Below are 13,199 nucleotides of genomic sequence, written 5' to 3' on the forward strand. Positions count from 1 at the left end.
TCTCTGTGGAAGATATCTGACGTTTGGTTCCCACTTCTAACAAGGCTTGTGAGCCAATAGTATAACAGCGTTGGTATCACGTGGTAACATCTTTGTCGACTGTGATTTCATGTATTTATATACTGTATATATATCTATGAATCAACATCCCGTGTGTCAATGATTCTCAAACATGTGATAATCCAACAACATCCCACCAGCAGCAGCAGTTCCTACAGTATAAGGCCCAGGGTGTGAGTAACTGTGTTCATCCACGGCAGACAACTCATGACAGTCTTTAGCGATCGCCATTTCTCACTTCTGATTATTTGTACATGGAGTTGAAGGCTCGTCCGATAATGAGCCGGCGGACTTCACTTGTGCCGGCGCCGATTTCATACAGCTTAGCATCGCGCAAGAAACGCCCCATGGGGTAGTCGTTGATGTAGCCGTTCCCACCTGTTGACAAGTGGCACATGAATTAAAGTTAGTGTGCAGTAACGGAGCCGGTTGCTTCAGAGTGCACATACTGTAGAAATAAAATGCACACTACATGAGTCCCTGAGCTCCTAACATCTTTGTCAGTTGCTGCTGATAAAGCTTGTGTTGCATGGCATGATAACTCAACCAATGTATATTTTACACCTGAAGTATAAATAACTAATCCTACTTTATCAAAAGCCTAATTCATCTACATACTGTATATCTATTACCACTCAACAAAAATGATCAGAGTGATTTAACACATTAATACAATAGTCAGCCAACTACAACGTGAAGCTGAGATTATAAAAATAAAAATTATGAACGAAAAGCATTTACATTTAATTACCTTGACATGGTAATTTCTTTGCAAATATGATCACATTCTGTGCACAAAAAAATACTATAAAATGAAGGCATTTACTGGGAAAAACAAAGCGATAATATGTCATGTGCACTCACTTTCATCAAAGCTTATTATACAGCTTTGTTGAAGACTCGATTCTGATTGGTCAATCATGGCGTTCTACGGTCTGTTATTACTTTATAGCAGATCGTTGCTATGCATAACAGATCGTTGCTATGTATAACAGACCGCTTCTATGGGCACAGTTCTGATGTCAGACTCTGGCGGACAGTTTTGGTACCAAATTATTGATTTCTTAAGTAAGTAGCCGTGTAATAAGCAGGATAATGTACAGCTAGCGGATCATTGTTGTGAAATAAACCCCTCCAGGACGATGCAAGTCGTGGCATCACCCTGTCGGGGTTTATTTCACAACAATGACCGGCTAGCTGTACATTATTCCTTACCTTGCATGAGGTGAAAATGCTCACAGGCAATATCACATGAACACAAAGAGGCAAATTCTTTATAAGCATGCAAATGAAGGCAATTATAAAACTAGAGACCATCTTGCGATGGGATCACACCTGCCGCGACGCCAAATCGGTCCAGGGGTGTGAAGTCGAGGGGCCCCCTCGCCACTTTACCTTGCTCGGACAACACCCATCTTTATGTTGATCTCATTTACACACCTGTCAAGTTTCGTGACTACATCTTTCACGGTTGAGACTATTGAGGTGACAAAATCTGTCCACAGACAGAAATATAATCACTATACTATTACGGTATACCAGGGTATTTAGAAATCCCGACGGTATCGTTTTAACTACCGTCATAAATACAGACGATCTGCTTTCTACGATGCTGTATTGATGTGTTGTATTGTAGTGCACAACACGCGCCACCAGAGGTCAGCCTCTACTACTGGAACAGGTAGCTGAGCTTAGAAAGATGGTGACTATGAGTGGTGGGGATTAGGGCTGCAACTAACGATTATTTTCATTGTCGATTAATCGTTTAGTTGTTTGGTCTATAAAATGGTGATTTTTCACAATTTTCTGACATCAGTGTTTCTCAAAGCCCAAAGTGATGTCCTCAAATGTCTTGTTTTGTCCACAACTCAAAGATATTTAGTTTACTGTCATAGAGGAGTAAAGAAACCAGAAAATATTCACATTTAAGAAGCTGGAATCAGAGAATTTGAACTTTTTTCCTTAAAGGTCCCATATTGTAAAAAGTGAGATTTTCAGGTCTTTTACATTATAAAGCACATTTAAGTGCTTTATAAATACTGTTAAACTATCAAAACGCTCAATATATGGAGAAATACACACAGCCTGTATTCAGAAATTGCGCGTTTGAAACAAGCCGAGTCCATTTGTGATGTCACAAATATACAATATATAGACCATTACACGGTTTTAAACGTAAACATTCTAAATGGGTCCCAGTTTATTTCCTGTTGCAATGTATGTAAATAACATCAGCTGACAGGAAGTAAACATGGACCCAAACTGTTGCCTAGCAACGCAATTCCGTTGCAATTCCATTGAAATGCACTAAAACGGAGCGTTTCAGACAGAGCGTAAATACAGGTATATTCAGGCAGACAGTACGAGGAAAATAATGTGTTTTTTTGAGCATTACAGCATGTAAACATGTTCCTTTAGAAACACAAAATACAAGTATGAACCTGAAAATGTGCACGATATGGGACCTTTAAAAAATTACTCAAACCGATTACCTACATAGTTGGCTATTAATTTAATATTTAAAAACTAAATGATTAATTGTTGCACTTAGGGGTATTTTGGGTTTAGTCTTCTTCCAACTTCAAAAGCAGTTTATAGCCACATGATTTTATTCAACTTCCAGTCTGCCCCCCCCCAGAAAAGGAGAGCGTTCGTGACGGCCCAGTGAATATGAAGTAAGCAGTAACGTTATACAGTAGCTGTGAAAGTAGCAGTGCTAATGAACACACACACAGACTCACAAGGTGAAAACAATACCAGTGCTGCCGTGTAACGTGTCTACAAAGCAGTTCATGTCCGTCACTCAGAATCGAATCTCTATGTGCCATCAGCAATACTCTTTGTCCATAAAATAGATTATTCTGACTGAAATAAGGTAATTTTCACTAGATAGTACTGTAAAGATTATATTTTTAAAGGTTTTCATTTGAGCCACTCAGTTTCTTGGCACTTACCCAAACACTGAATGCCATCCAAAGCAACCTGGGTGGCGTTCTCCGCACAGTACAGGATCACTCCGGCACAGTCCTGCAACGACAACGCAAGTCAGCACGTTCACTGTGTGCAGTGGTGGGGGGTAAATAATGGTAGTACAATTTAGGAGAAAGTAAAATAAGATGCAGAAAGAATAAAACATCTTTCATTCTTCCTTGAGTTCCATCATGTTAAGTCTGAGGCATTTTAAACTTGTTATGCAAAATACAATCAATTAAACAATATTTGACCACAATATGCAAAGTTAAACACATACATAACCACCATATGACACAATATGACATAAATGTTTACAGGTCACTGATAACTCTTTGTTTCTCTCTCCAAAACTCTTCAAATGATTTTCTGACATTATAAACAACATTTTTGAAGTTTGTGACAGGGTCAAAAATGACTTATGCATGATTTATGTTTTATGGTTGTTTTTATTCTATTTTGCATGTTTTATGGTTTTTATTCTATTTTGTATATTTTATCCCTGCTTGTTGGTTGCTTTTAATATGTAGATTGAAGTGTGTTTTTAAGACATGCGGACACAGGAGGATCGCTGTTTTGGACTGGACTAGAGTGGAGTGGACTGGACTGGATTAAAGAGCCGGATTGGACTAGATCACTGGATTGGACTTTATCACTGGATTGGACTGGACTTTTTATAGGGTTTTTAACCTTGTTGCTAGTAGCATTTTATTCCTTTTAGCTTTTAGACTAATCATTCATTTTTAGACCCATGCTATTTTAATTGCAATAAATCTGGTTTTAATTTGATTTAGACTTCTGCCTGGTTTTTAACTCTGCTCACCTGATTTAAAAGAACCTGAATTTATCAGAGTCCTAGGCTCTAAGTATTTCCTAGGTGGCGTTGTCGGCTCTAAGCAAAAACATTCATTAAATCTAACTGGTACTTTAGGTTGCGGCCTTGCCGTTGGGCCCGGGCCACATTTCGACTGCTCGAAATATTGCAAATGATATGTGGTATGTTGGCATTAAACATTAAAGAATTAACTGTATTTAACACTGTTCAAGGAGACCCATTTAGATAATTAAAAAAATATATATTTTTCTACAAATCAACAATGCAATATTAAAAATATAAAATAAAACACACTTACAGAAGTTAAAGGAAGAAAAATTCACACAAATGAATCGATACCTGCTCCAAATATTTTTTTTCATGATTGAAGTGGAAGTTTTTTTGCAAAATTGAAATCATCTTTTTTCTAAAAAGTGTGCTGCAGGAGTAGATAAAAAAACATCCTCTCACCATTGAACTAAAATGTCCTTTGTCACAAGCGCGGGCGACATTGTACAAATACTGCCGACAGGAGCTCAGCCTGGTGTACATGTCAGCCATCTTGCCTTGCATTAGCTGCAAACACATTAACATTAAGCATTACGTCAATTTACAGTTTTAAATTCTATAGCTGCCAGCTTGACACTAGAGGTATTATAGTTACAAAGCATGTTTACAGTGACTTTTCAAACTCTACTTTCTTGTATAAAGTGAAAAGTGAAGGTCAAACCTGAAAGTGTCCGATCTTCTGTCCGAAAGCTTCTCTGATGTGCAGGTAGGGAACAGCGTTGTCCAACACTGCCTGCATGATGCTGAAAAGTCATGATAGTGTTAACGACTGCTCAACAATTCAAACAAGTCTCAAGTGAACAATTGCTTTTATAAAACAGTCATCAAGTTTGGCATCATGAAATCAGCATTAAAGACACATTCCATTTTTTTTTTTATTAATAAATAATGACATTCACAATCAAATAGGCTCTCCTTCCTGCACATACTAAGGCGGTTGCTATGGACTGTACACTAGCAGCTAGCATATTTCTATTTTCATCACAAGCTAATGTTACATTCATTTAATAATTTGCATGTTGCCTTATATTGTGCAACCACTGAAAACCGTCCAGCATCAGTAGGATGGCTTTGATAACTAGGCCTGCCTATTTTTGTAAGATTGAGGTGTGTTGCTTGGCGTGGCGACAATGTTGCTCCACTTTCTTTGTTACTTGGTTAGTTTATAGGCTGCAGAAGATTTAAAGACTGCAGCAACCAAAATAAACTGCACTCAGCAATCCGTTTGGTGAATTCAGCCGCGGTATCTCCACCAAAAATCAACTGCGTGTCTACATCGCTTTGTACGGTAAAGCATGTGGGCACCGACCAGGGAAGTCATGGTGCATTCAGGTGTACCTCATAGACTCTGAGAAACTCTAGCTGTTGTTGTAAAGTTCCCTCCTGCCGTCTAGTGGATCTTTATTTTGTTGTTTAACAGCTTGTTCCCCTATTGACCAACAGTATCAACCGGTGCAACAAGTTATTGTTATTAAATAAATGATTTAAATTTAACCATAAGGCCTTACTGTGGTACAAGCCGAAAAAAAATATCACGCTCGATACCATGTAGTCTCTCTTTTTAAAGAAGAATTTGAAAAAGACAGTTGTCAGGACATAAAACCAATGATCTGTTGATCTGTATGAATCAAGACTCCATAGTTTAACAATGGCATTTTGAAATCGAAAATCAAATCGAATTGTGACACCCCTAGTATGTGGACTGGATTCAGGTAAATAACAGACAGCACTATGCATAACAGTAGCTAAATGTGTAACAAATACACTAGAGAACACAAAGATGACCCCCTGCATATTACACTTTATGGATTATTTTCATTTTGCAGTATGTAATTACAATCTAAGCAATGTCTCCATTTTTCAAACAGTTTAATTCAAGCTTATCTCTGATATGAACTCACCCTACAGGTCCTGACGCAAGCACCAGCCTCTCCAGATCTAAGCCGCTCATCATCACATAAACGCCTTTGTTCAACGGACCAAGGATGTTCTCCTCTACAACAAACAAAAAAAATTACAAACAAAATCAGTTTGAAGGATCACACAACACACATGCAAAGAAATGGGACAGAACAAAAAAAAAATTATCTATTGATTCTCCTGTTTTTACATGAGTGAACCTGTGGCAGAGTCGGCACTTAAACACACCTGGGATTTTGCAGTCTTCAAAGAGCAGCTCGCAGGTGTTGGAGCCCCTCATGCCCAGTTTGTCGAGCTTCTGTGCCGTAGAGAATCCAGGCATTCCCTACAAAATACATATGAGTACAAACTTTGTTTAATCGCTGTGATTCATGCTCCTTTTGCATAATTTTGCATCATATTCATTTGACTAAATGCAAGGCTGATTCCCAAAAGAAGAGACCAAAACATGCGAACCCACTACGTCAACCGAGACACAAGCAAATCCCGAGACAGAGAAGAATACGTCTTCACTTGACTGGATTTACCTTTTCAACAATGAAAGCTGTGATGCCTTTTTGATAGGCCTCGGGATCTGTCTTTGCATAAACAATAATGATGTCGGCATCTGGCCCGTTTGTGATCCAGAACTTGTTGCCGTTCAGAACATAGTAGTCGCCTGTAGAAAACAAAAACGAAGTCAATATAGATATAAAGTGAAACTAAAACAGAGTCACACTGCAGAATTAAGATTTTAAAACCATTTGTCTGGATCCATGGTAAAATCTTGAAATGTTATTCACAGGTTAAAAGACAGATGGTGCGAGAGTGCAGACCTGCGATTGTGGTTAGTAAATAGTTTGTTGCCTTCTCATAAAAAGGACACAGCTCAACAATAAATTCAGTCATCCTGAAAACATCTCAGTCTCTCTGGTTAAACCAATACAAACCAAACACTACTCTGCCAGCCAGTGATTGGCTTCTCAGTCCCCACAGTCTTAAAAGCAACAGGCGGCCTTTTTAACACTTTAATTAAATGTACAATCAATCAAATTCAGTATTCACAAGGCATGAAGGAAGTTCAAAGACATAAAAAGGTGCAGCCTCCGACACTCACTTAGTGGTGCATCTGTCAAAGTATGTAGCAACTACAGTATATTTCCATCTCTGTGAACAATAACCTTTAAATTTTCTTTGATATAATTAGTTATTTGAGAAACATAAAGGCAATGATACATTATAGACTGAAATTTTAATAAAGTTTTGACCAATTTGTTGCTGCATTAAAAAAAGGTTTACACCTGAATTGTAATTCCGGTTAATTAAGATTAAGATTTTTTTTACCAAGTTGCTGGTGTACGATTTATTATTTTAATAATAAATTAATCTATTTGTCACATTTTGATTTACAAAGTTAGGAAAACAATGTTTAAGTTAAGCCTGATGTTGCCTCACACATAAAAGAATGACCCCAGTCACTTCCACACAGTGAGGCATACAGCTTATTAATTAAACACTTGTATCAGATCGGTACTCGGTATCGGCCGATACCCAAAGTCCAGGTATCACTATCGGTATCAAGACTGGAAAGATCGGATCGGCGCATCCCTACATGAGCGAGAGACGCAGCAGTTCAGCGAGGTGTAATGCAGAGGGCGTCCTACCTTGCTTCTTGGCTGTGAGTTTCATGGATACGACATCAGAGCCGGAATTGGGCTCACTCATGGCCAGGGCTCCTACGTGCTCTCCTGTCATTAACTGGAAACAGGAAAGACCGTGATGCAGGGTGATGAAGAATTTAATCCATCATACTTTGTGTTTTTATGTAACAGTTTATAATGTAAAGCATGAGATGTTTTGGTCCTGACCTTTGGCATGTACTTCTCCTTCTGTTTCACGTTGCCGTGGCGTACCATCTGGTTGACACAGAGGTTAGAGTGGGCGCCGTAACTTAGAGCGATGGCTGCTGACACGCGTGACATTTCCTCCATCACAATTACATGCTCAAGGTAGCCCAAACCTGTGCCGCCATACTCCTCTGAAAAGAGATGTAGAGAGTGAATTCACTTTAAAACGCTACAAAAAAAAGAGAAGACCAGTTTCCTATAGGTAGCTGTAGTGCAACTACTTCTAAACATAGAATGACAGTGTTTCTACCTGGAGCAGTGATCCCAAGGAGTCCCATCTCCCCCATGTCTTTCCAAAACTCCTGGTGGAGAGACAACGCAAAAAGTTACCAAGGCAGACATCCTGCATGTAAATTTACATGTGGAAATACACAACTCCTGTGTGCACATACAGCACAGCAGAAGTGCGGATCATATTCACGACTTTCTGAACTATTCAACTCAATCAGGAAACTACAGGTACAGTGTTCAATAACTCACCCGCATTCCTGGAAACTCATTCGTCTTGTCGATCTCGTTTGCTTGAGGCCCAATCTTTTCTGCACAGAATTTACGAACCGTCTGCCTGAGCTGTTTAAAATACACAACACAAACAATAGACTTTACTTTAACTCATTCATATTATTATTAGTTTATTAACCCTCTGAGACCCACAATAGACCCGTTTTTTTTTCTTTTTTAGGGGGGTACAGGGGGTCTATAGGGGAGATAGAAGGTCAACAATAGATGTCACATATTCGTGTACATCATCTGAAAGCTGGGAACCTGAAGATTAATTTGAGATGCAGCTCAACACTGTGTGTCAAGTTGTTCTAGTCATAAATCAGAAATAAAACATGAATGAATTAATTATTTAAAATGAATTGTAAAAGTGTATAAGAGCTTAGAACATTATGATCAAAGTATATGATGACCATCCCCATGCTCTATTATGTCTCAAAAGTTGTTTCAGTGATTTTGGGGTTTACACCATTTGTTACACAGATTTGGTGCTAAATTTAACCATTTTGTACCATTCAAGAATTAATAAAAATGATAATTTATCCCTCTAAAATACCACATTAAGACACCAAGACCTTGAAGAACACCATAGAAAAAGCCATGCTGTGATGTGGTATCAAAAACTTTTGACATTTGGAAATTTCTCTGCAAGAATTGCATTTTTTGGCAATTGGATGGCGAGCGTTTCTGTTCTGGAAACTTCAAAGAAACCTCCTTATTGTCAATCTAACTAGGAAAGCCATCCATCTTCTGAATGCTCTAGGTTTCTCCTTTGTGGTTGTAAGGTTTCATGAGGCTGTGATTATCCTAGAGGTCACCACAAGTCATTTTGTACAGTGAGGTCAAATTTTTAAAAAATGGTCTCACTGCAATGAAATGGCTACTATGGGGACTAACATCATCACACATGAATACAGTTGGGCTCATTAGATCCACAAGAGTTTCAGCTAATTCTAAGACTGTTTAGGGACTCCAGTATGCAGAAATATTCAAACATAATTTTTAGTATAGGTGAAAATAACACATTTATACTGCATTCAAAAACGTTTTTACTGCATGTTTTTCGCCCAAAACCGCATGTGATTATCATAAAGTGGGCATGTCTGTAAAGGGGAGACTCAATTAACAACACAAAACAATGACAAATATTGTCCAGAAACCCTCACAGGTACTGCATTTAGCATAAAAAATATGCTCAAATCATAACATGGCAAACTCAAGCCCAACAGGCAACAACAGCTGTCAGTGTGTCGGTGTGCTGACTTGACTATGACTTGCCCCAAACTGTATGTAATTATCATAAAGTGGGAATGTCTGTAAAGGGGAGACTTAATTAACAACACAAAACAATGACAAATATTGTCCAGAAACCCTCACAGGTACTACATTTAGCATAAAAAATATGCTCAAATCATAACATGGCAAACTGAAGCCCAACAGGCAACAACAGCTGTCAGTGTGTCGGTGTGCTGACTTGACTATGACTTGCCCCAAATGTCTGTAAAGGGGAGACTTGTGGGTACCCATAGAACCCATTTTCATTCACATATCTTGAAGTCAGAGGTCAAGGGACCCCTGTATGATTGCTACCAATGGATCCCTTAGGTTTTCTAGTTTCATATATCAGTACCTTCACTCTAGCTCTAAAACTGAACATGCTACAGCCTCTGATGTTCCTCCTTCATTTGACTGAATCAGAATCAGAAAGGTGTTTATTGCCAGGTGTAAGGGGTATACACTAGGAATTTTCTTTGGCTTTGTTGGTGCAGTCAAACAGTATAATTACAAAAGAATAGATAAAAAACGTAGAATAAAATAAGAATAAAATAAAATGTACAATTTACAAAATAAGCTATAAACAGATGTAAACAGATGTAAACAGATGTAAACAGATGTAAACAGATGGTGCAAATGACATGACAGACTGAGACATTGATTAGCCATATCTTTAACAAGTGTGTTGTTTGAGTTACAGGTGAATGAGCTGAGATGTTGCACAACCATGCAGAAATCTGTTAACCTGACTGTATATTCAACTTTCATAACACCCAGGATTAGAGGACAGCCACTTTCACCCAATCAAATTCTTCATATGAACCCCCCACCCCCCTAGCTAACGTTACGTCATCACGTCATCACGTCACAATATCCTTAGATAACCGTCGTCTTTTGACCGTTAAACTTATTATTAAGCCGTTACTGTTCTTTAACTCCGTTGCTAGTGGTTACCTGTATCTGGTCATCGGTGAGTCCGTTCACCACGTCGTCCACCGGGATGGCAGCAGCACCGGCGCAGCCTCTCCTCGCCACCGCGGGGACGGACAGCCTGGAGCCGAGGCGGAGAGCGTTTCGGACGGCAAACATTGTGTGTTGGTTTCAAGCTGACAGATCAGTGAGACTAAATAAAACACAGAAGCGTAGAGACGCTGTCACTCGAACACACCGGAGCTAGTGTCCTTAGCTTGCAGAGATCACAAAGAGAGGTCTCACTCTGATACTGTTTACCTGCACCAAACGACCTCCCTCTTCTTCGCTCTGCTTCTGCTTCTTTGGTGTTTATTGGTGGTTGGCATTACCGCCACCTTCTGGACTGGAGTGTGCAGCAGTAGATTGGCAGGATAATTGAATACAATAAAATAAAATAAAGAATATTAAGAAAGTACACAATCTTCTAATTAATTACTTGAGGGCAACAGAAATAATGGAAAGAATATTATTATTATTATTATTATTATTATTATAACTAACTAAAACTAAAATAATAATAATCCCTCCAAAATACCACATTATTATTATTATTATTATTATTATTATTATTATTATAATAACTAACTAAAACTAAAATAATAATAATCCCTCCAAAATACCACATTATTATTATTATTATTATTATTATTATTATTATTATTATTATTATTATTATTATAATAACTAACTAAAACTAAAATAATAATAATCCCTCCAAAATACCATATTATTATTATTATTATTATTATTATTATTATTATTATTATTATTATAACTAACTAAAACTAAAATAATAATAATCCCTCCAAAATACCATATTATTATTATTATTATTATTATTATTATTATAACTAACTAAAACTAAAATAATAATAATCCCTCCAAAATACCACATTATTATTATTATTATTATTATTATTATTATTATTATTATTATTATTATTATTATAATAACTAACTAAAACTAAAATAATAATAATCCCTCCAAAATACCACATTATTATTATTATTATTATTATTATTATTATTATTATTATTATTATTATTATTATTATTATTATTATTATTATAATAACTAACTAAAACTAAAATAATAATAATCCCTCCAAAATACCACATTATTATTATTATTATTATTATTATTATTATTATTATTATTATAATAACTAACTAAAACTAAAATAATAATAATCCCTCCAAAATACCACATTATTATTATTATTATTATTATTATTATTATTATTATTATTATTATTATTATTATAATAACTAACTAAAAATAAAATAATAATAATAATATTACCAATAATTCAATTCTCTCCATTATTCCTGTTGCCCTTAAGTAATACGCTTTGATAAATCAAAGCGTATTACTTAAGGGCAAAGTAATACGCTTTGATTTAAAATAAATCAAAGCGTATTACTTAAGGGCAACAGGAATAATGGAGAGAATTTTCCTGTTTGCTGCTGCTGCCTTTTATTAAACCAGATAATGATCTTATTCTGCACTATAGCTTTTACTCTTGTGTGTTATACTCTATTTTAGCTTCTATCCTAGCTTTTATTTTCTAGCTTGTTTTTATTTTCTAATCTTTAATGATTTTATAACTGTTTTAATTATGTCTTAATGTTCTTTTGCACTTTGTTGCAATGTTCTTGAATGTTTATGTAAAGCACTTTGAATTGCCCTGTTGCTGAAATGTGCTATACAAATAAAGCTGCCTTGCCTTGCCTTGCCTTAATAATAATAATAATATCTAACTAAAATAATAATAATAATAATAATAATAATAATAATAATAATAATAATAATAATAATAATAATTACATTCTCTCCATTATTCCTGTTGTCCTTAAGTAATTAATTAGAAGATTGTGTACTTTCTTAGATGTCTTTCCTAGCAGATTCCCCATTGAAATATTTCCATCATTTACTCCTGATAGCAATTCCCTTCTTTTTTCTTTCTGCTTGTTGGCACTGGGCAAACCAGTTTATTGGCACATTAACTCCACCTACTGGACTGGGGTGATTCCTATTCACAACGACAGCCACATAAAATCTGCAGTAGGCAGATTGTTTTTGACATCATTGGGCAAAAAAATCCATAATAACTTTTCAGCATATTGTAATAATTCAAGTTCTCGGTGAGATAGCTAGACTTCTGCACCTCCTCATGGCTCTGTTTTCAGGCTTTAAAAAATCTAGCCCTTGACAGGAGACTTTAGCCAATTAATCAATCAATCAATCAAGCTTTATTTATATAGCACCTTTCAAACAAGTCGAATGCAATTCAAAGTGCTGTACAGACGATTGATAAAAATGTAGAATGTTAAAAATGGATTTAGAGACTAATGCACACCAAAACAACCAATATAAAGTTCATTGAATAAGAAAGAAATAAAAGATGGGTATTTAAGATAATAAAAGATAAATAAAATACAAGGAAATAAAAATAACAATACAAAATGAATAAATAAAAATTATGAAACTAAAATAAGCAGATTGTATTAAAATAATTACATTTTAATAAAATAGAATAAAAGATAATGATCAACGATAAAATGTTGATTAAACAAAATATAGTAAAATAAACACTACAATGATGATGATGATAAATAAAATAAGTATAAACAATAAAACCATCAAATTCTAAAGTTATAAGACACTACATAAAAGCCCGACTAAATAGATGGGTTTTTAGTTTACGATTAAAAATATAAATATTTTCAGC

General features: G+C 35.9%; 1 protein-coding gene across 1 annotated transcript; it reads right to left on the reverse strand.

Annotated features, from left to right (window-relative positions):
• Positions 1–10,775, reverse strand: ivd (isovaleryl-CoA dehydrogenase). Its single transcript, XM_037746949.1, has 12 exons — positions 10,450–10,775; positions 8,200–8,289; positions 7,970–8,021; positions 7,681–7,850; positions 7,477–7,570; positions 6,361–6,491; positions 6,062–6,158; positions 5,815–5,908; positions 4,575–4,656; positions 4,316–4,420; positions 3,015–3,087; positions 1–438 (listed from the first exon to the last, which is right to left on the reverse strand). Exons 1-12 carry the CDS (start codon positions 10,582–10,584, stop codon positions 305–307), a joined length of 1,257 nt encoding a protein of 418 aa, XP_037602877.1. The 5' UTR covers positions 10,585–10,775; the 3' UTR covers positions 1–304.
• Positions 10,776–13,199: the final 2,424 nt, after the last annotated feature.

The sequence above is a fragment of the Sebastes umbrosus genome, chromosome 16 (genome assembly GCF_015220745.1).
Source record: "Sebastes umbrosus isolate fSebUmb1 chromosome 16, fSebUmb1.pri, whole genome shotgun sequence".
Taxonomy (NCBI): domain Eukaryota; kingdom Metazoa; phylum Chordata; class Actinopteri; order Perciformes; family Sebastidae; genus Sebastes; species Sebastes umbrosus.